Source organism: Podarcis bocagei (assembly GCF_964188305.1).
Source record: "Podarcis bocagei genome assembly, chromosome: 17".
Classification (NCBI taxonomy): domain Eukaryota; kingdom Metazoa; phylum Chordata; class Lepidosauria; order Squamata; family Lacertidae; genus Podarcis; species Podarcis bocagei.
In genome coordinates this window covers 20,293,234-20,319,891 of record NC_138143.1, presented here as the reverse complement: position 1 = coordinate 20,319,891, position 26,658 = coordinate 20,293,234, and the positions used below count along the sequence as shown (strand labels likewise).

The 26,658-nt window shown below is 43.0% G+C and overlaps 1 protein-coding gene across 1 annotated transcript in view; it reads left to right on the top strand.

The window, feature by feature from the left end:
• LPAR1 (lysophosphatidic acid receptor 1) overlaps positions 1-26,658 on the top strand; it is a 59,937-nt gene that overhangs the window by 17,412 nt on the left and 15,867 nt on the right. Inside the window, exons 2-3 of the mRNA XM_081176807.1 lie at positions 6,246-6,402; positions 13,445-14,192. Of these exons, the coding sequence (XP_081032933.1) occupies positions 6,343-6,402; positions 13,445-14,192 (808 nt within the window). The 5' untranslated portion in view covers positions 6,246-6,342. The remainder of the gene's footprint in view (positions 1-6,245; positions 6,403-13,444; positions 14,193-26,658) is intronic.

Here is a 26,658-nt window from a genome sequence, read left to right as displayed (position 1 = left end):
AGCGATCAGCCTTCTTTATGGTCCAGCTCTCACTTCCATACATCACTACTGGGAAAACCATAGCTTTAACTATACAGACCTTTGTTGGCAAGGTGCTGTCTACCCCAGTTTAATTGGTCTCCAGTCGTCCACACTAGCAGAACTACACTATCCACATCATAAATTGAATATGAAAGGTTACCAATCCATGATGTCATTAAAAAGGAACTTGGTTTTGGTACTGACCATATTTTGCCAGCAACCTCTTCATTGATGCTGAGCTGGACAAGTGTATTAGCAAGACAGCTACAGCAATGGCTTGCCTCTCCAAAAGGGTATGGAAGAATGTGATGTTGATGTCCAATACCAATATGAAAGTCTACCAGGCTTACGTGTTGAACACACTACTTTATGGAAGGGAGTCGTGGTCAACCACCAGGAGCAATGCCTTGACGCCTTCCATGTGCTGCGTCGGGAAGATTTTGGGTATCACATGGCAAGACAGTTTCTCAAACAAAGATGGGCATTCCCAAGCCCACATTCCCAGCATGTCCGTACTCCTGTCTCAGTGACATCTATGCTGGCTTGGTCATGTCCACAGAATAGAAGATGGTAAGATCCCCAAGGACATGCTCTACAGGGAGTTGGCTTCAGGCACCAGGTTCGTTGGCAGACCAACTCTGCGTTACAAAGATGTCTGCAAACATGACATGAAAGCTGGCAATATCAGCCCTGCCGTGTGGGAATTCCTTGCAGACAACTGCAGTGCCTGGACACAGACAGATCGTGCATCCATAGCAGTGACCAGAGGAGGAAAGACTGCTGGGAGGAGCACTAATGGAAGAAGCACTGTGGCGCATCTGCAGCAGCACAACTGGATGCCTTCATCGGCTCCAGCTGCAACCAAACACCTTTCTCCAGTATCCATCTCTACAACCACAATAGGCTCTGTAAAATTCCAACAGTTCGACTTTACCCCCAAAGGCGCACTTCTCCATTGTCTCCCAAGACAGACAGATTCCGCCAACAAGAACAACATTTAGAACCTTAGCACTGGTAATATTCACGGACATTAATTGGGCCATATAGTTTTAGGCGGCTTTGTAGGTATTCAGCTGTAGGTGAGATCTTCTTAACAATAATTAATCACATTTTCACAGATATTGAGGCAGAATGAAACCAATATACAGATTAATTCCACAACAGGAGCCATGTCCAGTGGTTCTGGAATCATAGAGGGAATCTTCTATTGTTTCACAAATTTTTGTAGACCATGCAGGCCTGTTTTGGACAGTCTATCCAGCAATGAGTGGGGACTGGCAAAGTGTTTTTTCAAACGCTCTTGTTTAGCTGTTCGCTAGGTAGAAAAAATAGGAGATTTATGGATCTCCTGGTTGGCTGCCAAAATAGCTGGTGGGCTATGTTTGGTTTGGTGGCTCACAAATTGTGCACTCCAGAACAGTTTAATGCTGAAGTGCATGTTTTGAAATATCTTGTGAGGATGAACCAAATAATGAATATGAACAATTATACAAAGTGACTGAGTGAGAGCTCATGGGTAATGACCTGATACAATCTTGCAGATTTGCTAGGTCAAGGGAGAGGCTGTGGTTTGTAGAGGCGAGGGAGAAGAATGGAGGTGCAATAGCTAAACTGAGTTCAGGAATGGAAGGTCATCACTCCTAGAACATGCTATTTTGCCCTTTGGGTACTTTGCCTTTCCAAACAAACCTGGAAGCATTAGTGGAACATGCATTTATTTATCCTTCCACACCTAATAGGAAAAATAAAATTCTTCCTGACCACGATGCTTGAAAAATATCAATAAATAATGCACCTTTGGAAAAAAATGACGGATTGGGAACCTCAGGTCTGATGGATGAATGTAGCCCTACAGTCTCCTGTTTGACCCTCTTCTCAGGCCATAGACCTTACTGGCCCTGCTCTTCATCATTCTCGAGTATTTTTTGCTGAAATGTGGCCTTGAACTCTGATAATGCTTCTCACTTTGCTAGATGGAGAATTGAAACCTCTACCCTGTGTGTGTGGCTAGAATATTGTTGTTGTTGTTGTTTACTCATTTAGTTGTGTCTGACTCTTCGTGACCCCATGGACCAGAGCACGCCAGGCACTCCTGTCTTCCACTGCCTCCCACAGTTTAGGCATACTCATGCTGGTAGCTTCGAGAAGACTGTCCAACCATTTCGTCCTCTGTCGTCCCCTTCTCCTTGTGCCCTCAATCTTTCCCAACATCAGGGTCTTTTCCAGAGAGTCTTCTCTTCTCATGAGGTGGCCAAAGTCTTGGAGCCTCAGCTTCTGGATCTGTCCTTCCAGTGAGCACTCAGGGCTGATTTCCTTCAGAATGGATAGGTTTGATCTTCTTGCAGTCCATGGGACTCTCAAGAGTCTCCTCCAGCACCATAATCCAAAAGCATCAATTCTTCAGCGATCAGCCTTCTTTATGGTCCAGCTCTCACTTACAGCCAACTACAAAGGCAAGAGTTGGATACATTGCTCCGCCCCATTTTGCTTCTGGCCCTGCCCCCCCCCCCCGATTTTCCATGAGGGAATAGGGCCTTCAGGCTGAAAAAGTTTCCTTGCTCATGGAATATTGGGAAGTGTGTAGGACACTGAAGAAAATGTGTTATAACAACTGTGTGTAAGAAGGAGGCAGAAGTAGATTCCACCATGGCATGTGATGCTTAAGATTGTTGGTTTGTGTTTAAATCTGACTCAGAAAATCAGGGCTCTCCCTGGGCATCATTAGTAATGCTAAAGGGACCCCTGACCATTAGGTCCAGTCGTGACCGACTCTGGGGTTGCGACGCTCATCTCGCTTTATTGGCCGAGGGAGCCGGCGTACAGCTTCCAGGTCATGTGGCCAGCATGACTAAGCTGCTTCTGGCAAACCAGATCAGCGCATGGAAACGCCGTTTACCCTCCCGCCAGAGCGGTACCTATTTATCTACTTGCACTTTGACGTGCTTTCGAACTGCTAGGTGGGCAGGAGCAGGGACCGAGCAACGGGAGCTCACCCCGTCGCGGGGATTCAAACCACCGACCTTCTGATCAGCAAGTCCTAGGCTCTGTGATTTAACCCACAGCGCCACCTGCGTCCCAGCTAGTAATGCTAGAAAGATATTTAAAGAAAGGACCCTTCTTGGTGCTAATCAATCTGTACTATGAGCACCATGGCAAATACCACTTATCTATCTAATGGGCTAATGCCCGTATATAATCAGTATGGGAAGTTCTCAACTTTTTTTTCAACAACAACAAATCAGAGGAAAGAATGTCCTGGGTAATAAACTAGCATTGCCTGAGCATCAGTAACATAGTGCTAGGAAGGAACTGAATCTGGGTATGTTTATCTAAAGAGAAATTTCTCGACTGAGTATATTTCAAGAAGTCAGCAGATTGCGCAAGTCTAGCAATCAAGTCTGTGTTTGAGGGCAGCTGAGACACAGAATGTGTTAAGTGTCATTTTAAGAAAAGGACAACGGAGGAAACGGGGGGTGTGAGGTTTTTTAAAAAATCACCCTATGCTCCCCAACTTCCTATAGAGAAATAAAGTGCTTGCGCTGAGTGAAGGGTGAAAGCAAGCTCTGATACCAACACATTTAACATTTTATTGAACAGCACAGAAATAGTGGAAAGAAAAAAATGCTCTCTGCAAGCCATAAATAGTACAGTAGTACAAAGCTTCTGTTCAAGGCTGTCTGGTGTCCTGAACAGGAGCGTTCTGTTGGGGCTTGGGAATACCCTGCAAAAGGTTGTTGCAGGAGCTCACTTTCGCTGAAGAATTTGTCAGCTGTCATGGAATTAAGTTCCATGCATTTGTATCTGCACATTTTGCAGCCGTTACATGAAACCTGTTAGCAATCTTCACTGAAGTGATATGTAGCTCGGTTTCAATAGACTTGGGTAAGTTCTCTAATGCCAGTGAGCTATTGAGCTTTGCAACTCAGACAATCTCAACTGAAAAATACTTGATTGTCTAAAATCCTTTACTTTGGAAGATTCTTTGTGGAATCTTTAGATACAAACTGAAGTCAGATGATCATTCAGATTGTGGCTTGGAGCACTGAGGTGTGTGTGTGTGTGTGTGTGTGTGTGTGTGTGAGAGAGAGAGAGAGAGAGAGAGAGAGAGAGAGAGAGCAAGTTGGTTTCATTGCACCCACTGTACAGTGGTACCTCGGGTTAAGTACTTAATTCATTCCGGAGGTCCGTTCTTAACCTGAAACTGTTCTGAACCTGAGGTCCCACTTTAGCTAATAGGGCCTCCCGCCGCCGCCATGCTGCCGCGATTTCTGTTCTCATCCTGAGGTAAAGTTCTTAACCCGAGGCACTATTTCTGGGTTAGCAGAGTCTGCAACCTGAAGCGTCTGTAACCTGAAGTGTCTGTAACCCGGTACCACTGTAAAGGGCTTCCCTATGGAGAACTGCCTTCAGATGTCTTCTAAAAGTTATATAGTTACTCATCTCCTTGACATCTGATGGGAGGGTGTTCCACAGGCAGGGTGCCACTACCGAGAAGGCCCTCTGCCTGGTTCCCTGTAACTTGGCTTCTCGCAGTGAGGGAACCAGCAGAAGACCCTTGAACGAAGAACAATGGGGGTAGAGACTCTCCTTCAGGTATACTGGGCCGAGGCAATTTAAGGCCTTAAATATCAGCACCAACACTTTGAATTGTGCTTGGAAACGTACTGGGAGCCAGTGAAGATCCTTTAGGACCGGTGTTATGTGATCCCAGTGGAAGTCACCAGTCTAGCTGCCACATTCTAGATTGGTTGTAGTTTCCGAGTCACCTTCAAAGGTAGCCCCATGTAGAGCGCATTGCAGCAGTCCAAGCAGGAGATAACCAGGGCATGCACCACTCTGGTGAGACAGTCTGCGGGCAGGTAGGGTCTCAGCCTGTGTACCAGATGGAGCTGGTAAACAGCTGACCTGGACACAGAATCGACCTGTGCCTCCATGGACAGCTGTGAGTCCAAACTGACTCCCAGGCTGTGCACCTGGTCCTTCAGGGGCACAGTTACCCCACCCAGGACCAGGGAGTCCCCCAAACCTGCCCACCCTCTGTCCTCCAAGAACATTACTTCTGTCTTGTCAGGACTCAACCTCAATCTGTTAGCCACCATCCATCTGCCAACCGCATCCAGACACTCACACAGGACATTCACCGCCTTCACTGGTTCTGATTTGAAGGAGAGGTAGAGTTGGGTATCAGCTCCATACAGGTGGGCTCTCGCAGCAACTTCATGTAGATGTTAAAAAGCATGGGGGAGAGGACGGAACCCTGAGGCACCCCACAAGTGAGAACCCAGGGGTCTGAACATTCATCCCCCAACACCACTTTCTGGACATGGCCCAGGAGGAAGGAGCGGAACCACTGCATAACATTGCTCCCAGCTCCTCTAGATGGTCCAGAAGGATGCCAGGAGTGCATACAGAGTTCAGCACTTTAGTAACTCAAAGAAGCAAAACCCATTTCAATACCCAGGATTTTTCAGTTGGCTAAAACGAAAACACAAACTTTACTTGCATAGAAATATCTAAAGATTTTCATAAATATAGCTGTGCCAAATATGAGCTGAGTTGCAGTGGCTGCAGCACAAAATCGAAGGGATAGTTTGTATCCTACACTGGTGCTGGTACACCCACCACCCAATTCTGCAATATGCTTTGCAATTGCAAATTTGTATACAGAAAGCCTGCAAATTACGCATATTTAGCTCTATGCACTTAGCAAAAAAAGAGAGAGAAAGAGAAAGGGAGCGTGCGTCCCAGGAGGAAAAAGACTTTGGCAGTCCTGTGTTTTGACTATACAGTATGTGGATTAGGCTTTAGGTGCACTCCCCAGAATGTAAACCCAGCGTAAATTGGGGCACACTATACTTGGGATCTCAAAAGACTTAAGATCCTTTGCAGTTACAGCTTTGTTTAACTGGAGTTTTAGCACATTAAAGGTTTTCTGAAATCTAATTTTAATATGCATCTTTTAAGGATTTCTGAAATCTATGTAGGATTTCTCTTTGTGTGAAATAATGTATTGCTGTGTATGTTGGATGAAAATGGCTGTTGAAAGTAGCACTTGGTCTTTTTATGCTCAACTTTCTTATTTCATGTTTAAAAAATGGTATTTCACTTAGTTTTAGGTTGTTTTTGGGGGGGTAAATGATTATTCACACAGGTTTGTCGCATTAATCCATCTAGTAATTTCTTTTGACTTTTCTAAGGTCCTAAAACGTCCTTCTGTTTTCTAGGCCCAAATGTCAGCATGATTGAGAACTGACTCAGAACCTCAAGACTTTACTTAAACATCTGATACGTGAAAGGAAGGGGTTTAACAGACCACTAACCATGGCAGACCCTTCAGCCGAAGTTCCCTTTTCTGTGATCACACAACCACAGCTAATTGAGGTAAGCAGAAACAGTTACAAGATTTTTACTAAGCTCTGCTGCTAAATTTTTAAGTCTGTGCAATTGTCAAGCTTACATTTCTAAGCTCTCGTGTAAAACAATCATGTACCATACTAAATGGCAAGAGTTGACAGCTGGTCAGCTGAAAAGGACCCCAAGCTGTGACATATTTTAAGCTTTTTCTAGCTACCACCGCTGGTAGGGTTTCTGAAGTGTTTTTGGGGGGCTGGGGGAGGGACTTAACTTAATTCAGCTAACATTTTGCAAATGTAGTATAGGTAGAACCATATCTAGTTTTGCAGTACAGGTGGTAAATTGGCTAGAGGCCAACACAGATATAGCTTTGTGAAATGTCTATATCCATTCTTAAAGGACAAAATGATGGAAGCCTTTCTCAGATGATTTTGAAATAAAACATATATCCAAGATGTTGATAAACTGTCACTGTGAAATGTACAGTTGATAAACTGTAAACTGATAAAGATGTTCGTGAAATTCTGTAATGTGTAGACAGTGCATGTTATTGCTAAGGAGTAGTGTATCCTGAGAAGTAAGCCTCTGACAGCATTTTTTCGCTTTTGGTATGCCTGTTACAGAATATGCTTGTCAGCAGAGTAATTGCACTTTATATTCATTCCCGTCAAACCCCACCCCCACCCCCAAATGATTAACCTTCCAAAGTTACATGAAGATGAATTGTAGTGGCTTAAGATAAGATGGAAAATATGTGAAAAGCAAACAAATTGAAACAACCAGGGCAGCCTCCAAAAGCAATGCTTTATAGAATGCCAAGTATTTTCCCCTCCGTGATGTGGAATAGTTAGCACGTAATGCATATATTGAACACTAAAGCTGTAATGAAATTGTGGTCTCCTTGCCTGACCTGACCTCAGTGGGTCACTGATAGAAAACCCATTTTTCCCAAGGCCTCAGATTTCTGTTTACTTAGTTGTATATGCTGTTTACATATTTTTTTCCCCTGGGAAGGTTCATCAAAGCAAGTAAACCTTAGTTGAATGTCATCTATGTTTGCAAGAGTCTAGTATATTGCCAGGATTTTTTTAAAAGTAAAAAGTTTAGTGGTGTGATCATGCCCCCTAAAACCTTCTGTCTCCTGTCCAAAGGAAATATAACTTAATGGGGTCTGGATAATGGCTTTGCTTACTTTTTCTGCCATTCTATGAGTTTCACAAGTTGATTGTTCATTACTATCTGAGTGTTATGGTATTTCATACTGAGGAGTGTAGGTCTACAAAAACCAGGTAGCACTCAAAAACCCACTTGCACATCACTTTAAACCATAATTTAAAATAAGTTGTTCCACCCCTACTCCTGGTGTACCAGAGGAAACAAAATACAAGATGGCCTTCTCATTATTTGTGGTTTGTTTCTCTGAAGTTGAAGAAGAGCAAATGTTTAAAATAAACTGTGGTTAAATGTGATGTGCAAAACCTACTCAACTTTGCACTGTTTTGAACATCTCCACTGCACAAGCATTTCAGAACAATCTTGCCTACATTGACTCCCAGTACGTTTCCGAGCACAATTCAAAGTGTTGGTGTTGACCTTTAAAGCCGTAAATGGCCTTGGTCCAGTATACCTGAAGGAGCGTCTCCACCCCCATTGTTCTGCCCGGACGCGGAGGTCCAGCGCCGAGGGCCTTCTGGCAGTTCCCTCGCTGCAAGAAGCAAAGCTACAGGCAACCAGGCAGAGGGCCTTCTTGGTGGTGGTGCCTGCCCTGTGGAACGCCCTCCCATCAGATGTCAAAGAGATAAACAACTACCTGACATTTAGAAGACATCTGAAAGCAGCCCTGTTCAGGGAAATTTTTAATGTGTGGCATTTTAATGTATTTTTAATCTTTGTTGGAAGCCGCCCAGAGTGGCTGGGGAAACTCAGCCAGATGGGTGGGATACAAATAATAAATTGTTGTTGTTGTTGTTGTTGTTGTTGTTGTTGTTATACCTCCCCCACTTGCTGTTCTGGAGGTTCTTTCCTACAAGCCAGTTGTGTGGGGCATGGACTTCTCGCTTGCTATTTGCTGAACAATTCACAGAATAATGGTTAGCATGTTTTATTACATAGTTGGAGACTGTGAGTTTGAGAATGCTAGCCACATTTAAAAATCATAGCCTGATTGATTATATAAGGCCAGAATAGGCAGTGTGTTGTTGTTTTTCTGGCCTGAAGCAGCGTGACAGGGAATGAGACCCATGCTTGGCTTTCTGACACCACAGCAGAAAAGGAAGTGTGGTAGGAGGGAGGGCAAGAGATAGAGTAACCCAGATGAGCACAATAGGGTTTCTGCTGATTACATAAATTCTTTGGGAGTGTGTGTCGTGTGGGTCATAACTGTCTTGGCCACCACTATTTTTGTATGCTGCCCCTGGATTCAGCTTAACACAATGTCAACCCTGATGAAAGAGTGTGCTATGTTATTTGTATAAATGACAGTGATAAAATACTGGAAGTAGCCCTTAGGGAATGTGGCATTTTGAGTTTAGGCTATTCCCTCACTCTTTCTCAGAAAAAAGTCATTTGAGGGTTAAGGACAATGTGACTTCCTTGTGTATATTCTATTTCTCTCTCTCAAGCTATTTTCATTTTGTTGTTCCTTTGTAGTAATTTTACAATGAATAAATAGTAAGGAAGGTCAACACCCTATTTGGTTTTTTCCTGGCAGTCTGTGGAGGTTTGTAATCATAGCTTCCAACAGGGTCTCTTATGGTTTGTAATCATAGCTTCCAAAGAGGTCTCTGACCTCCTTGACACACAGTTGTTTCCACGGACTCCCAGTTGCTAAAAATCCCTTTTTGGTAATGCACACTTTGCACAAGCTCCTCTGTCACACACAACTGTCCAGCTCATATGACATTCTTCGACAGTTGGTGCATATTATATACTCAGGTTTCAAACTAAAATGCAAATAGGAGAAAATAGATAATGGGATTTTCTTGAACTTTTCCTTTCGTCCTTGAAGATAGGGACAATAATATTCTGCTTTCTAAAATACTAGCAAGGAGGTGCAAGACAAGATTCAAACACCAAGATGTTGAAACCAGAACTTCCTTCAAAGGCTAATAGTTGGTTTGCTTTTTATAAAAGAAGTAAACAGAATCAAGAAGATGGTGTCTTAAAATGCCTTCTGCTTGGAGTTCAAATCTGTGGCCATATTTTACATAATACTATAGTTGGAAGAACTGTTTGCTTGCAGTTGTTGACTGCTTTGGAATAGTAGCTGCTGGATCAATGACTGAAGGATAATGTAATCTTATTTGGCATACTGTTGTTTTCTTAAAATAAATTACAGTTTGTGTATCTTATATTTTATTGAATAGACTGTATTTAGAGTTTGTTTATTTTTAAATTCCTTTCACAAAGAAGAAAAAGTTCCTAACCCACACTAGAATTTTCAAGGTTTAAAAATATATTTCTACTGAAATCCAACCTAGATACCATTTGCTCTGAACCAAAATTTAGGAACAGTAGCAAGTTTTCAAAGCGTATCAGAAGAGCAGCAAACCACAATCCAATTTTCTCATATTACAGCTCTTCATTCCTATTTATTTATTTGTTAGGTTATTGTGACTTTTCAGCACTTGAAGTGAGCGAGGCAATATAGGGGACATACAACTCAGTACATATTTGCCAAGGACAGAAGTGTTTGACTCCCAGCCCATTACAGTGCAAATCTGTCCTTGCAAAACCAAAAGGGGATGGTATAAATAGTGGGAATGACTGAAAGTGGTATGTTCTGGTACTTTTAAAATGTCTAAATATAAATATACACAAATTTATTATGCGTATGGAATGAATGAAGAGAACCAGAGGATAATGGAGATAGATAGCTGGTGCAAAAGATAAACAAACATTAAGGGACAGTGTGAGCAGAAGGGAACAGCATGGATTCCATAAAATGAAATTTTCATGTTGCCTCTGCCCACGGTCTAAGGCAGGGGTCTGCAACCTTTAAGACAAAAAGAGCCACTTGGACCGAAGAAATAAAACTGGGAGCCGCAAAACCATTGCGACATTTAAAACAGTGGGGAGTGTCGGGGCGCACAATGCGCCTCCTCCCCTCGCTAGTATCCGCTCCGGAGCCGCGGGTTGCTGACCCCTGGTCTAAGGTTTACTGTCATGCAATAATAATAATAATAATAATAATAATAATAATAATAATAATATCTTTATTGTCATTGCCCCCTCTCGGGGACAACGAAATTACTTGGCTGCTCCATCCACCCAGGTAGGGCACTCCACACAAAATCAAATCAACTATAAAAACACTAATTAAAACAATACAGTATAAAACAGCAAGGAAGATTAGATGACTTTCAAAGTCCAGGCTTCCCATTCAGGGCCGAGATCGCTCTGGGGAAGAAGCTGTTCTTAAGACAGCTTGTTCTTGTCTTCATCGTCCTGTATCTCCGTCCCGACGGCAGGAGCTCGAAGAGACAGTGACCAGGATGCGATGGATCTTTTACTATGTCCAGTGCCTTCCTATGGCACCTTGTGGCATAAATGCAGCTGGATAGAGCAAGCAGGCTTGAGAATTTACGTTTTCTGCATCTAAGTAATAGGGTCCCCCCCCCTTTAAATACCACCCATAAACAGGTAACACAGCAGGGAGTAGCAAACCCAGTGAATTGCATTCTGTAATCAGGATCTGTTCACAGCATTGTCTCGGAATAAAAATTGTTGCTTATACAGTCATACCTTGGATCTCGAACAAATCAGCTCCCGGACGATCAAAGCCCAGAAGTGAGTGTTCTGGTTTCCGAATGATTTTTGAAAGCTTCCACGGCTTTGGTTTCTGAATGTTTTGGAAGTCAAACGGACTTCCGGAATGGATTCCGTTCGACTTCCAAGGTACAAATGTAATTAACTTTGAAAAAAGTAGGCAATATTGTCTGCTGGGATATTCTTAGCTGAAGCCTTTCAAATAACTTAGTCTATTACAGAGGCAGTGATAGATTGCATACTCCTGTTGACTTTTCAGCTCCTGTAAGATTTCCATTGAATAGTTTTCAGACTTGCTAGTTCCACATAGTCTTTTAGCTAGAAACTGAAATCCACTGATGTTCTTACGTGTAATCTTGCCAGAAGAAATCTATTACGCATTGCATTCTCTAATTACTTACAGCATGCATACATATGGCCACACTAGAAGGCACAGTTACATTACAGACAAAACTAGTTTAGCAGTTGTTCCCTTTTCTTAAAGAAGCCTTAGAACTATAATTCTGCGAGGAAACTTGGAGTTCGCTAACTGATAGCATGCAACAATTTCATCAAAAGATGTTCCTTAGCTTTGTACGGGAGAAGCTACCCCACATAAACTGGAATGATATATATTTAAATTGTCAGGACACTTTTTGTTTTCCTCACATTAATTCTGAGGGTGCTATGTAACTGAACTACTTTATTCATTCATTGCTATCCTTTTGTGCCATACATGCCTAAGGGAATGTTTGGTTCTTTATCTTTTTTATGTTTCCCCTCCTTTGATTTTGTTGTTGCTTTCCTTGTTTTGTACCTATAGAAAAATACAATAAAACTGTTTATTAACAAAAGTTTTAACATTTGTAGCGCGGTGACAGTTAATGCAGCACTGGTGTGAAACCTAATTACTGTATTTTTCGCGCTATAAGACGCACTTTGCCCCTCCTAAAAAGTAAGGGGAAATGTGTGTGTGTTTTATGGAGTGAGTGAATGCAGGCAGGAGGCTCTGCTCAACGCTCCCTTTAAAGAGCTGTGTGGAGCATGTGTGCGGCTCTTGGGGGCTTTTCCCCCATGAGGGAGAAGGGAGCACAGCTCTTTAGGGAGCCTTCACCCCCCTGCCCGGGAGAGGCTGCGTGCAGCTATCCCATAAATCAGAACAGCAAGAGGCTATCCCAGAAACCAGATCCCTCTTGCTGTTGTGGCTTCTGGAATTCAGAATATTTTTTTTCTTGTTTTCCTCCTCCAAAAACTAGGTGCATCTTATTGTCTGGTGCGTCTTATAGAGCAAAAAATACGGTAGCTGGATTTTCTCTTCCAGTGACTTGTAATACTTACGCAATCTATTTGACCACTGACTAGGCAGCAAGGTGGGAAATTAATTAAGCTCGAAAGGCTTTTATCTGTTACATATTTTTTTACCCATAGAGGTAACTTTTGTTCAATACTACACATTACTATTAAAGATGGGCAAGCTCCCTCTCCCTCATGTCAGGTTAGCTCAGAAATGAGTTGAGCTACAGTATTTCCAAAACAAGTCCCAAGCCAACCCAGTCTTGTCATGCCCTGGACTGCCCTTCTCTTTAAGGATAACTGGCCAAGTCAGTGGCAGTGGAAGCAGAAGCACATGGGGGGAGAGAATTAGAGGAATCTATCCCTCCAGGACAAGATTAAAGTCTCTTGGGCATATGAGCTCCATCTCCTGCAGCTTCTCCCAAGGTCCGTCCGGTCCACCAGGTCTTTGGTCCTGGCACATAGTTATGTGACACAAACCTCCCCACATTTCTCCCCCCTTGCCCCACCACTTCTCTCACCTTCAGCAGCCTGGTAAGTTATCTTTAAAGTGGATGGAGAAGGTGAGTTGGGAATTGCATGGACTGATGTGAAGGGTAGGAGTGAAACTGGGAATTCTGCTCTGACTCAGATTATAACTTGGGGCTTGGGAATGTGTTGAGTTTTTTCTCCTTTTTCTTTTTTTGGAGGCAAAGTATTGTTTCCAGACCTGAGCCCAGATAGGTTCACCAGCATCCCTATTCAATGCATATACTTCTTGTGGAAATATATTAATAGTATCTAGAACAAAACTGGTAAATTTGAAATGGATACCAGTGACTACAGATCTGACATATAGTATACCACCTGTTAAATTAGACAGATTCAGCTCCACCAACATGTCATTTTCCATACATTCTTTTTTTAAAACAACCATAGTTGTTGTTTTGTTCTTTGATTTTGATTGCCTGTTCTTGTGGTCTTTAGTTTTCTAGCACTGCAGTACTTCCACAGCCTAACTTCTAATTCTGCTCTGTCTCCTTCTTTTCAGTCTACAGTGATGAGCGAACCCCAGTGCTACTACAACGAAACCATTGCCTTCTTTTACAACAGAAGTGGGAAGTACCTAGCCACTGAATGGAACACTGTGAGCAAGCTTGTGATGGGCCTCGGGATTACAGTATGTGTCTTCATCATGCTAGCCAACCTCTTAGTTATGGTGGCCATCTACGTCAACAGGCGTTTTCACTTTCCTATTTATTACCTAATGGCTAACTTAGCTGCTGCGGACTTCTTTGCAGGGCTGGCATATTTTTACCTAATGTTTAACACAGGACCCAACACTAGAAGACTGACTGTAAGCACCTGGCTCCTTCGCCAGGGTCTCATTGACACTAGCCTGACAGCCTCTGTTGCCAACTTGCTGGCTATCGCCATTGAGAGGCACATCACAGTGTTCCGCATGCAGCTACATACCCGGATGAGCAATCGGCGCGTGGTGGTGGTAATTGTTGTCATCTGGACTATGGCTATTGTCATGGGCGCCATACCAAGTGTGGGCTGGAATTGCATCTGTGACCTCGCCCACTGTTCCAACATGGCACCACTCTATAGTGACTCTTACTTGGTCTTCTGGGCTATTTTCAACCTGGTCACCTTTGTAGTGATGGTGGTCTTGTATGCTCATATCTTTGGGTACGTGCGCCAGAGGACTATGAGAATGTCTAGGCACAGTTCTGGACCACGTAGGAATCGGGATACCATGATGAGTCTTCTGAAGACTGTGGTCATTGTGCTTGGTGAGTACGTTTGGCAGATTTTCTTTTCTCACAGCCATCCCAAATGGGACACCATTCAATCCTTGCTGGGAAGATGGAGGACTCCTTCCCCGCCAATACTCTTGTTGTGTTGCATTTCAAGAAAATGCTGAGTGTTAAAAGTATTTCATGATGTAAAATACACATTTCAGTTGTGCCTTGTTCTGTGACTGTTTATTCCTAAGTCTTCCAAGTCATATACTGCTGGGATGAATGACTTGCTCAGTTTGCATTCCTATTTTTATAAGATCACTTTCACCAACACTTAACACCAGCATTCTAAATTGTACAAGTTACAGAGTTAACTTCCCTCCGTCCTGCACCCCAGCTGTATCCAGCATTTATCATGCAGGTGGAAGTGCCGCTGCAATCGTGGAAGGCCTTCCACATGAGCTCCAGCTATTGATGCTACTAAAGTACAGTGGTACCTCGGGTTACAGACGCTTCAGGTTACAGACTCTGCTAACCCAGAAATAGTACCTCGGGTAAAGAACTTTGCTTCAGGATGAGAACAGAAATTGTGTGGCGGCGGCGCAGCAGCAGCAGGAGGCCCCATTAGCTAAAGTGGTGCTTCAGGTTAAGAACAGTTTCAGGTTAAGAACGGACCTCCGGAATGAATTAAGTTCTTAACCTGAGGTACCACTGTACTGTGGAAAGGAGGCTCACTGCATTTGCTTCCTCCTTGCTCATTGGAAGGGACACTTAACTTTTAAGGCATAAGAAAAGCCCTTCCATGTTTAATAATAATAATAATAATAATAATAATAATAATAATAATAATAATAATAGTTTATTATTTTTACCCCACCCATCTGGCTGGGTTTTCCCAGCCACTCTGGGCAGCTTCCAACAAAATATTAAAAAAACAATAGTCTGTTAAACATTAAAAGCTTCCCTAAACAGGGCTGCCTTCAGATGTCTTCTAAAAGTCTGGAAGTTGTTTTTCTCTTTGACATCTGGTGGGAGGAGGGCGTTCCACAGGGCGGGTGCCACTACTGAGAAGGCCCTCTGCCTGGTTCCCTGTAACTTGGCTTCTTGCAGTGAGGGAACTGCCAGAAGGCCCTCAGCACTGGTATGGTATACAACAAAATAACTATCTGAAGATATTATATTTGGGTCTTTTTGTTTGATAGTTAATGCCTAGCATATGCAGTTTAGCATGTCTTGACGCCAGATGGTTTGCTGGCTATTATTCAGCATCCTTTTATTCTGTTGGTTCAGTATGAAAATAACTACATTCTGAAAGCTGGATGTACATTCAGGCAGTTAATAGGAGTGAAATGCTCATTTTCCCCTGCTGAAAATATAACAAAGGCTTTGCATGTTAATGTTAGTCATACCCGACTAAGCCTCACTAAGTAACAGTGATGATTCTTACATTGTTTTGATAGTAATTGTTAGGACTGGAGCCAGCACGTGCTGTGGCTTTCAAAATATTTAAACACACACATAGCTCTCAGCAGCATCAGCCCTCATTTTACAGTCTCTCTCCAGTGTTTACATGCACAGGGATGTGAATTTAATCATGGTCCATTATCCTTTACTAATTATTGTCTGTGGGACTGAGATGTACTTCTGTTTATGAAACTGTTAACAATAACTTTGCTAGCTATAGAAAAGAAGATTATCCCTCTTTTCCCCTTAACATATCTGCAAGCAATATTGTAAGGAATACAGGAAACTTGCGCAGCTGTTTGAACGTGTTATGCTAAAAATCTTGGAAGTTAAAACTAAAGAAGAGGATTTTCAGGAATTGGTGTTTGAGTGAAAACTAATTTCAAGGAGAGATACTAAGTTGACTTGGCCTTTGGCACAGAAAGGCAGAACATAAATATCAACACAAATGGGAAAAAATTAATTCCACTTATTAAGGTGTAAGGCCTGTTGATTTGAGTTGGATTAACTTCTGAGTAAACAAGTTCAGGATTGTGCTACACTTAGAAGTACTGCTTACTTCTAAGCAGTAGCGGATGGCATAGTGCAGCCACAACACTCACCTGATCCCTCATCTGTTGCATCACTGCCACTCACCTGAAGGTGGAGGTGCAGGGGCAAGGCCAACACTGCAAATACACCAACAGAGCCAGACCAACAGTCTGGCACTCTTGCTAGTGCATTTGCACCTCACCACCGCCTTGCCCCTCTACTTCCCAGAAAGCAGAAGTGACACGGACAACCTGGGGTCAGGTGAGCGCCACCACCTGGTCGTTATCTAAGGCCCCATCTGCACTATGTGCTTAAAGCAGTATTATACCAATTTAAGCAGTCATTACATAGCGCAGATGGGAGCTAAATAAGCATGTTTAAGACTGCACTACACAAACATGAGTGGGATGTTTAAACAGCGTGTGGTGCTGTGGGTTAAACCACAGAGCCTAGGACTTGTTGACCAGAAGGCTGGCTGTTCAAATCCCTGCGACGGAGTGAGCGCCCGTTGCTCTGTCCCTGCTCCTGCCAACCTGGCAGTTCGAAAGCACGTCAAAGTGCAAGTAGATAAATAGGTACCACTCCGACGGGAAGGTAAACGGCACTTCCGTGCACTGCTCTGGTTCGCCAGAAGCGGCTTAGTCCTGCTGGCCATATGACCCGGAAGCTGTACGCCGGCTCCCTCAGCCAATAAAGCGAGATGAGCACCGCAACCCCAGAGTCGGTCACGACTGGACCTAACGGTCAGGGGTCCCTTTACCTTTTACACAAACACCAGGGGATGCCAAGTGCAAATGTTGTTTTGATGGCTTACAAGAAGAGGTTGCCTGGTTTTTCAGAGGTGATAATTACTTTTAAATATATAAAATAAAAACATTACCGTATTGGCCCAAATATAAGCCGTACCCGCAAATAAGTCGCACCTTTTAAATTGGGGGGGGGGGAGAGAGAGAAAAGACAATACCTGGGCTGCTTCCTTCCTCCTTCTTTCCAATGGCTTAGGGGAAGCTTGGGAGCGGTGGGCGGACTGTGTGCCATTGCCCCACTGTCCCAGGCTGCTCTCCGGGGAGGGGGAGCCATGTCGCTTTGCAGGTGGCGTAAGGTCATGAATATAAGCCACTTTTTAACTTTTCACTGTTGGAATTTGGGGAAAAAGTGTGGCTTATATTCAGGCCAATACAGTAGTTTTCTTTAATAAGGAGAAGAAAGAAATGTGTTTGATGGTTTCCTGAGACCATCTTTTTAGAATTCTACGAAAGCTTAAGCAATTTTATAATTAAAAACTTGTAAACACTTCTACAGAGTTCTGAACACATTGAGAATAAATAGCTACTGAGATCTGTCACATCATATCTGAATACAATGGTACCTTGGGTTACATATGCTTCAGGTTACATACGCTTCAGGTTGCACACTCCGCTAACCCAGAAATAGTGCTTCAGAACTTTGCTTCAGGATAAGAACAGAAATCGTGCTCCGGTGGCGCGGCAGCAGCAGGAGGCCCCATTAGCTAAAGTGGTGCTTCAGATTAAGTATAGACCTCCAGAACGAATTAAGTACTTAACTCGAGGTACCACTGTATAGCACTGTTTATTATTAGGTTTATATTCTTTACCTTTCTTCCAATGAACTCAAGGTGCTGTATGTGGTTTCCCCATTTTATCCTCACAGTGCTGTGAGATAGATTAGACCAGGGGTCAGCAAACTTCTTCAGCAGGGGGCCGGTCCACTGCCCCTCAGACCTTATAGGGGGCTGGACTATATTTTTTGTGTGGGGGGAATGAACTAATTCCTATGCCCCACAAATAACCCAGAGATGCATTTTAAATAAAAGGACACATTCTACTCATGTAAAAACACGCTGATTCCCGGACCATCCGTGGGCCAGATTTAGAAGGTGATTGGGCCAAATCCTGCCCCCGGGCCTTAGTTTACCTACCCATGGGTTAGACTGAGAGACTATGACTAGCCCTGTGAGTTTTATGGCTGTGTGGGAATTTTAACTAGGCTTCCTCAGTCCTAGTCTGAAACTGGACTCTAAGCACCACATTGTACTGGCTACCCAATATCTGCCTGTCAACCCAAAGCTGTAGTTTTTGTTCAGACAATTAACAAATTTGAATAGTACCCCAAGTATACATTATTTTTTAGTGTCAGAAGCATGGCTGTATGGTGTTCATCACCAGTTTAGTAGGCTTCAGAGAAGTGGGAGAATAATACTTTCTGTTTGGACTTTCAGATTTAGACTTCCATAACTTATCAAGCACTTCGGTTCATCCAAACTGAAATGTTTTAATGGAGTTCCCGAGTAGAAGGTCAAGCTGCCAATTATCCCTCATTTTTAAAGAGCTGCCATCATTGAAAGAGCAAATGAGTGGAAAATTCTGCATTCTACCTCAGGCATTTCTTTCTGTACAGCATGAATGGCAATGTTAGCAATCTGACTCTGCCAAGACTGTATTTCCTAGTCTTGGAAAAGCTAAATAGGTCTAATATATGCTCTCAGACATGCGTGTGGAAAAGATTACTGAATGTTTATCCACATGTTGCATGGATTTTTCCAAATAAACTTTTGGCTTTATGCATCAGTAAACCTTGTATACAATACTGTGTGGAGAGAGAGAGAAGTACTTCAGCTTCTCCATTGCCCTAGCACCTGGTTGTTGCATCTGTTATCTGAGACAAAATGAAGGCTCTTGCTGCGAAGGAGGAAAGGGGGAAAATAAATATTTGTGTTCTTTTAAAGGAAAAGTCCCTGCAGCTAGCTTTTAAACAAAGTTTGAGCTGCCTTAACTCTTTTTATATTGGGAGAATTAGGTATACACCAAATCCGATTACTGGATAAATGGCATTTTAATGTCTGTTGCATGAATGTATGGCAAAGAATGCCTTAGAGTCATGACCTGCATGTGACAGAATGAAGAAGTGTGTGAGTTCTCCCTTCACACAGCTAGGAACGTAATCGGGAGATGCTGCAATTCATTCAGCCATCGCAATAGTTTTTGGATATTGAAAGAGGAGGCGTCCTAACAACAATCAAAATAGGATCTTCACTTGCATATATAGAATATAAGGTAAAGGTAAAGGTACCCCTGACCATTAGGTCCAGTCGTGGCCGACTCTGGGGTTGCAGCACTCATCTCGCTTTATTGGCCGAGGGAGCTGGCATACAGCTTCTGGGTCATGTGGCCAGCATGACTAAGCCGCTTCTGGTGAACCAGAGCAGCGCACGGAAACACCGTTTACCTTCCCACTGGAGCGGTACCTACTTATCTACTTGCAATTTGACATGCTTTTCAAACTGCTAGGTTGGCAGGAGCAGGGACCGAGCAACGGGAGCTCACCCCGCCGCGGGGATTCAAACCGCTGACAAGTCCTAGGCTCTGTGGTTTAACCCACAGTGTCACCCGCGTCCCTGTATAGAATATGGTGGCTCTTCAAAAAGGAAGCTGCACTCATGTCATGGAGATGTGCTTTTGTGCAATGAATTTAAGATCAGAGGTTAAGTGCTTTCGTTTTTGAAGAGCCTGTGAATCCATTTAAACCCACATTGTATACAGGCAACTTCTCTTTCTTTCTCTCTGAAGTAATTCCCTTTTTAGTATAGTTGAGGGGTGGGGGCACGGATCTTTCCAATGAACAGAAAAGTGTTTTCATCCATCCCCTCTGTACTCATAGAAGGGCCAAACAAGAGAATCTTGTTTATCTGCCCAGTAAATGCCTAACATTGTGCCTGCCGTCTCTTTTACAGCCTTGCTTTGCTCCAATAGGATGGTTTCCCTTCTCCAGATGGGGGGAAATCTGCTCCTGGTAGCATGAGTGATGTGGGATCCAATCGAGTTTCACAAGAGGGTTCATTGTTTTGACTTATGACTAAGATGACTTGAACCTCTGGCTGGAGCAGTCGGGAGCTGGCACACTGCATCATCCCACAGAATTGCTGAAATGTTTAATCTTGGGGCAAAGTCAAAACAGAAGAGATGCCCCCCCCCTTCATGCTCTTTTTGTGTTTTCCCCCCTCAGAATAAAATATTTTAAACAGAAGGAAATGATTTCATAGTTTGAGCTCTTTTCTCTTTTTAACAAGGCTGCTTTTGAAATAGCTAAAGTAATGGAGAACATAAAACTCCTTCTCCATAGCGTGCCTCTTTGCTCTGGGGCTTACATAGAAATTGATTTATATAGCATACATAGGCATGAAAATGGACCTTGGTCAGCCACTGATTCAAAGCCTAGCAGAAAAGTTTTAAATTTGAAATGTGCTTTAGAAAAGAGAGCTTACGGGAACATTGTTGGTGCAGTATACTTGTGCTTCAAGCAGATTGAAATACTAGGCATCCTTTCCTGGATCCAAGGCCCTCTGAGTAAATTTGTCCAGGATTCAGGTGTTAAAAGACTATTTTGTTTGTTTGTTTGTTTTATGGAATTTCCAAGACAAATAAAAATGCACTCAGTACATTCGCTAGGCAGCCCAGGAGCCACTTAAACACATCTCTGTCTCATGCCACTAACAGGGCATGGAGGAAATTTGCAGTGGACTGGCCACATCACACAGTACAAAAACTTTGTAATGCTATACATGGGTGTTGGAACAGTTGTCATTGGGAGGGCATTTTCTGAGGCACCCCTATTACTAATATTTTCACCTGGTTTGCACATAGTATTAACCATGGCTTATTAAACTGGCTTAGCATTATGTGCCAACCATGCCCACATACTTGTTGTTGTTTAGTCATTTAGTCGTGTCCGACTCTTCGTGACCCCATGGACCAGAGCATGCCAGGCACTTCTGTCTTCCACTGCCTCCCGCAGTTTGGTCAAACTCATGCTGGTAGCTTCGAGAACACTGCCCAACCATCTCGTCCTCTGTCGTCCCCTTCTCCTTGTGCCCTCCATCTTTCCCAACATCAGGGTCTTTTCCAGGGAGTCTTCTCTTCTCATGAGGCGGCCAAAGTATTGGAGCCTCAGCTTCAGGATCTGTCCTTCCAGTGAGCGCTCAGGGCTGCTTTCCTTCAGAATGGATAGGTTTGATCTTCTTGCAGTCCATGGGCATATCGGCAATAGCCATCACTCATATTGTTGCGTGTTGAGACCCCACAGCCACCCCCTCGTTGGAAATAACTCACACAAGGACACACATATTAGGTTTATGTTTTTGGGCAAATTTTGGCCACAACTTTACAGTGGTACCTCGGGTTACATACGCTTCAGGTTACAGACTCCACTAACCCAGAAATAGTGCTTCAGGTTAAGAACTTTGCTTCAGGATAAGAACAGAAATCGGGCTCCAGTGGTGCGGCGGCAGCAGGAGGCCCCATTAGCTAAAGTTACAGAATGTGAGTGGTATTGGCTTAGGCATTGATTGGACCTGACTATATCTGACTCCTGCCCATTGTGCAGGTCGTCCCAGTAAGGGTAAGCCACCGATAGTGGGGGCCCTGTCGATGCGCACCAACTCAAGCTCCCCTTGGTGTTCCCGTCGGGGTCGTGTCAAGGCCTTAGCCCCCCAGCAGGGCTTCAGACTAGATCAACACCCCCGGATTCCTTTAATGGAATACCCTTAAGCATGGAGGGGCAGGTGATGGCCACACCTCCCCTCCCCCACACAAGGTCAAAGCAAGGCATATCGGCAATAGCCATCACTCATATTGTTGTCTCCCAACAGCTTGTAACTGAGGCAAGCTGCCTCTGATCCTACTAACCATTGATAGCCTTCTCCTGCTTTACTTTGCATGAGCAAGTCACCACCACATCCTGTGGTACTGAATTCTGTAGTTTCGCTGCACGCTGCCTTTTGTCTGTCTTGAATCTCATCACTCTTCAGCTCCAGTGGACGATCTGAGGTTCGGTACTGTAAGAAAGGGAGAGGGAGTCTCTGTTTACACGCTTCGCACCATAAATAATTGTACACAGCGACTTAAATTATGAGATGAATACTGAGTCAATTGCAATAATGCGTCGCATGAATAAATTTTGTACAGACATATATATATATGTGCACATTGGCTTAGATAGGGACCACTGTCTTTCATAAAAGATTCACCTTATTGAATTTGGCTCCCAAGAGGACCTCTGACACAGCAGCGTTGGTGTTCCTAGAGATTTTGGAAGATAACTGGGTTTTGTAAGGGTTTTTGAATGGCCAATGGAGCAGATCATTGTTTGCACAGCTGCAGTTGAAGAATGTCTGTTAGAGTGGGTATTCCAAGTACTTTGAAGTGTGTGAGTGAGTGAGAGAAAGAGAAAGGAGAATGGTTTTTTCCTTTGCACAATAGCTTCATTTTATATCCACATGTTCTGTTAAAAAGCATGTATCCTAGTCTCCTCCTATATTTTATATTACCTGTTTTCATTGCTGCCTGATCATCGTTATTGTTAACAATAATTCACCTAATAGTTTAGTTTGAAATCACTTGCGAAACTGAAAGCAAAGTAGGCTGGTCAAACAAAGAACCTCAATGAAAGATTAATTAGTCAAAATGCCACCAAATAGAACAGCTGGTTTTCTCCAGTATTTACAAGTAAAGCATATGTTAAATAACTTAAAAGAAGATACAGGTTAGTAATAAATTACACAATTTTTGAACTGTTAATTACAAATGTAAATCAGTTGCCAGGAACTTTAGAACAAATTTGTAAAATCATTGAAGAATCAGAAATGCTTAGTAACCATTACCAGGCAAAATGGAAGGCAGACATTCTAAGAATAATACCAGTAGAAAAATGGATATGGAAAAATATTCCATGATTTACCTTCTGTAGGAATCTTCAGGATTTTTCTTAGTAAAACAATCACTCAGTGGGATTTAATACCAGCCAGACTGAATAGAATTTATCCAACTTGGACAGATCATTGTTGGAGATGTAAAGCGTCCTGTACAGATCATGTGTTATGGGAATGTCGTATAATTAAGACCTTTTGGCAAGCTGTTTTACAATAAATAAGAAATATCCTTGGTTATGGGATCAAGTTGGGATTTTGTTTGGTTATCTTAGAGCTACTACATCTGAGGAAGATTTTGAAAAGGTGGTCTTATTTATTAATGTCAGCTAGAATGCTAATTTGTCAAAACATGGGGGGAAACCTAAACCACCATCTATAGACACTTGGATTTCTAAGGTATGAGAAATTGTCTATATATGGTCAAGCTGACAGGCACAATTAGAGAAAAAGAAGGCAAAATGAATGACAATATTTGTAGAAAAAAAATGAGTTTGGTTATCATTTGTTGGAACAATGAAGTACAAGATCCAGTTAATCCATATCTGTTGTTACTAGGAGAAATATTATAAAAATTGCCCATTTTAAAATGTGATGAGTGCTAATGTTGATATTTGTAAAGGAAAAATCAATTAAAAGAAGGTAAAGGGACGCGGGTGGCACTTTGATCTAAACAACAGAGCCTTGGGCTTGCCGATCAGAAGGTCAATGCTTAGAATCCCAGTGACAGGGTGAGCTCCTGTTGTTCAGTCCCAGCTCCTGCCCACCTAGCAGTTCGAAAGCACGTCAAAATGCAAGTAGATAAATAGGTACCGCTCTGGTGGGAAGGTAAACGGCATTTCCGTGCGCTGCTCTAGTTCACCATAAGCAGCTTAGTCATGCTGGTCACATGACCCGGAAGCTGTCTGCGGACATACACCAGCTTCCTCGGCCTATAGAGCAAGATGAACGCCAGAACCCCAGAGTTGTCCCCGACTAGACCTGATGGTCAGGGGTACCTTTACCTTTACAGGAGATTTACAATAATAATTAATTCAATGCAAAGCTATAGAAAATTACTTTTTTGGCCCAAAAGTATAGTACAAGCACTTTTATTCCTGACAAGCTACAAGTTAAGATGTTGAATATGGTGCCGGTACACCTTCATTATTGCGTTCCTGCACAAAAAGAAAGCTTTGTTTTTGATGACCCAGTAATTCCAGCAGTGTGACACATCAGCTAAGGGTGATTCCAATAGGAAAGAGTTTAACAAGGCATGCTGGAGTTTTGACCATTTCCCACTTCCAACCTCCCCCCGCAATCAAGAACCCTTTGCTGTCATAGCAGATTGAAGCTGACATTTCACCATGCAGGCCTTACTATCTGTTTGCTGTACAGCTCAAGGAAATGCTACATTTTCATAGTTTCAGTGAGGATTAGTGACATAAGTGGAAGTTAGTTATTTTCAGTAAAGTATCTATATGAAGTCATGGAAACCTGTTCAGTGAATTGAGATATATATATATATATATATATATATATATATATATATATATGGGAAGAATTTCAAGAGGTGCTGCTGCAACTGAGTGGAAAGCACTACAGCAGCTTTAAGTTTTGATGTCTGTTCCTGTTTTGTCAACCCTTCCTGATTACTAATGGCAACGGCCATAGAATTGTAGAATTGTGAAGTTGGAAGGGATCCTGAGGCTTATCTAGTCCAGCCCCCTGCAATGCAGGAATCTCAACTAAAGCATCCATGACAGATCCAACATCTGCCTGAAACCTCCAGTGAAAGAGTCCACCACTTTCTGAGGGAATCTGTTCCAGTGTCAAACAGCTCTTACTTTCACAAAGGTCCTCCTGGAATAGCATTAGCCTTTTTTGCTGCTACAACACTCCACTGACTCACGTTAAGCTTGTGGTCTATCAAGACCCCTAGATCCTCCTTACATGTACCCCTGGCAAGCCAGGTGTCCTCCCATCTTCTGTTTCTGCAGCTGGTTATTCCTGCCTAAGTGTAGAACCTTACATTTGTCCATATTGAAATCCATTTTGTTCCTTTTGGTCCAGTTCCCCAATCAGTTAAGGCCATCATGAATTCCGATTCTGTCATCTGCGGCATTAGCCAACCCTCTCAGTTTGGTGTCATCTGTAAATTTGATGAGCACCCTCTCAATTCCTTGATCCAAGTCATTTTCAAAGACGTTGGAGAACAACGGGCCCAGGATAGATCCCTGTGGCACCCCACTTACCAATTGTGAATGTTATGTACTGAAGTTCTCACCCTGGGCCAGCAGGGGGATACTGTAGATAGTTATGCAAATGAAGGATCGAAAGTGACGTTCAGTGATTGGATAGTTTGCATGCAAATGAAGGATCGAAAGTGACGTTCAGTGATTGGATAGTTTTAGAAAGTTGCTACAGTTATGTAGTTCTGGAGCTCTATATAAGCAGGCTGACTGAGCTCCTCAGTTCAGTTCTGTTCTGGCCTGTGAATAAAGAAGAGCTGTTTGAAGAATCGCTGTGTCGTCTGATATGTTCACCCACAGCTTAACAGTGAATATGTCAGAACTGATCGAGTTCCTGCTTATGTTTTCCTTCAACTCTTATTTACTTTAAATTTTTAAAAGGTGGTATATTGCTAAAGTGAGTATTTGACTGGAGTGAGGGAAGGTTAGGTCATGACATGAGCATTCTGTGTTATCTGGCAGTGTGATGCTTTGTTGGCTTTTAAAAATAAAGATAATACTGTGTGTTAATGGAACCATAGGAAAGCAGCTGTCTTTTCAGAGGTGACGAAGGCTCTGTGGCGTTGCTACTCATAAAAAAAGAGAAAGATGTGGTGACAAGCTGTGAAACGAAACAAAACTAAAGGGCCAAGAAGATCTAATAATCTTTGGATATCCACACCAGCTCATTCTCACATGATCTGTCATTCAAAATTGTCCAAGGAACCATGGACAGTTGACATCTCATGCTCTTCTGAAATGAGGTTCCTCCAGCAATAGAGAGCCTATGGTACTTTCCCATGGAGCAGTTGACACAAGGTTTACAACAGGTGAGGATGCATCAGGGAAAGAAGTGTTGTTGTTGTTTAGTGGTGTCCGACTCTTCGTGACCCCATGGACCAGAACACGCCAGGCACTTCTGTCTTCCACTGCCACAGTATATTCAAACATGCTGGTAGCTTCAAGAACACTATCCAACCATCTCGTCCTCTGTTGTCCCCTTCTCCTTGTGCCCTCCATCTTCCCCAGCATCAGGGTCTTTTCCAGAGAGTCTTCTCTTCTCATGAGGTGGCCAAAGTATTGGAGCCTCAGCTTCAGGATCTGTCCTTCCAGTGAGCACTCAGGGCTGACTTCCTTAAGCATGGATAGGTTTGATCTTCTTGCAGTCCATGGGACTCTCAAGAATCTCCTCCAGCACCATAATTCAAAAGCATCAATTCTTCAGCGATCAGCCTTCTTTATGGTCCAGAAAGAAGTATATTTCCTCCCAAATAAAATTAAGAGCTTTCAGAAAATGTCATAGGTGCAGTACAGAAGTGTTGCAATGATAGAAGTCTGGACCAGAGTCTATAACTAATGGTGTGGGAAAACTCCTCAGTTCCATTGTGGGAATTCTAGGCAGAAGAGCCATATCAAAAATAAAGAGGGTGTGGCTGAATTGTAAGCTTAGGTACACATCATTAACATACATCTGCATACTATTTTCACGGGTATCATCAGTGCCAAGCAACTGAGAGTGTGCTAAAGCAACATTCTAAAGTCTTAGCAAATCTTGAGTCAGCCCTTGAACAGTTAATTCATGACCTCATGT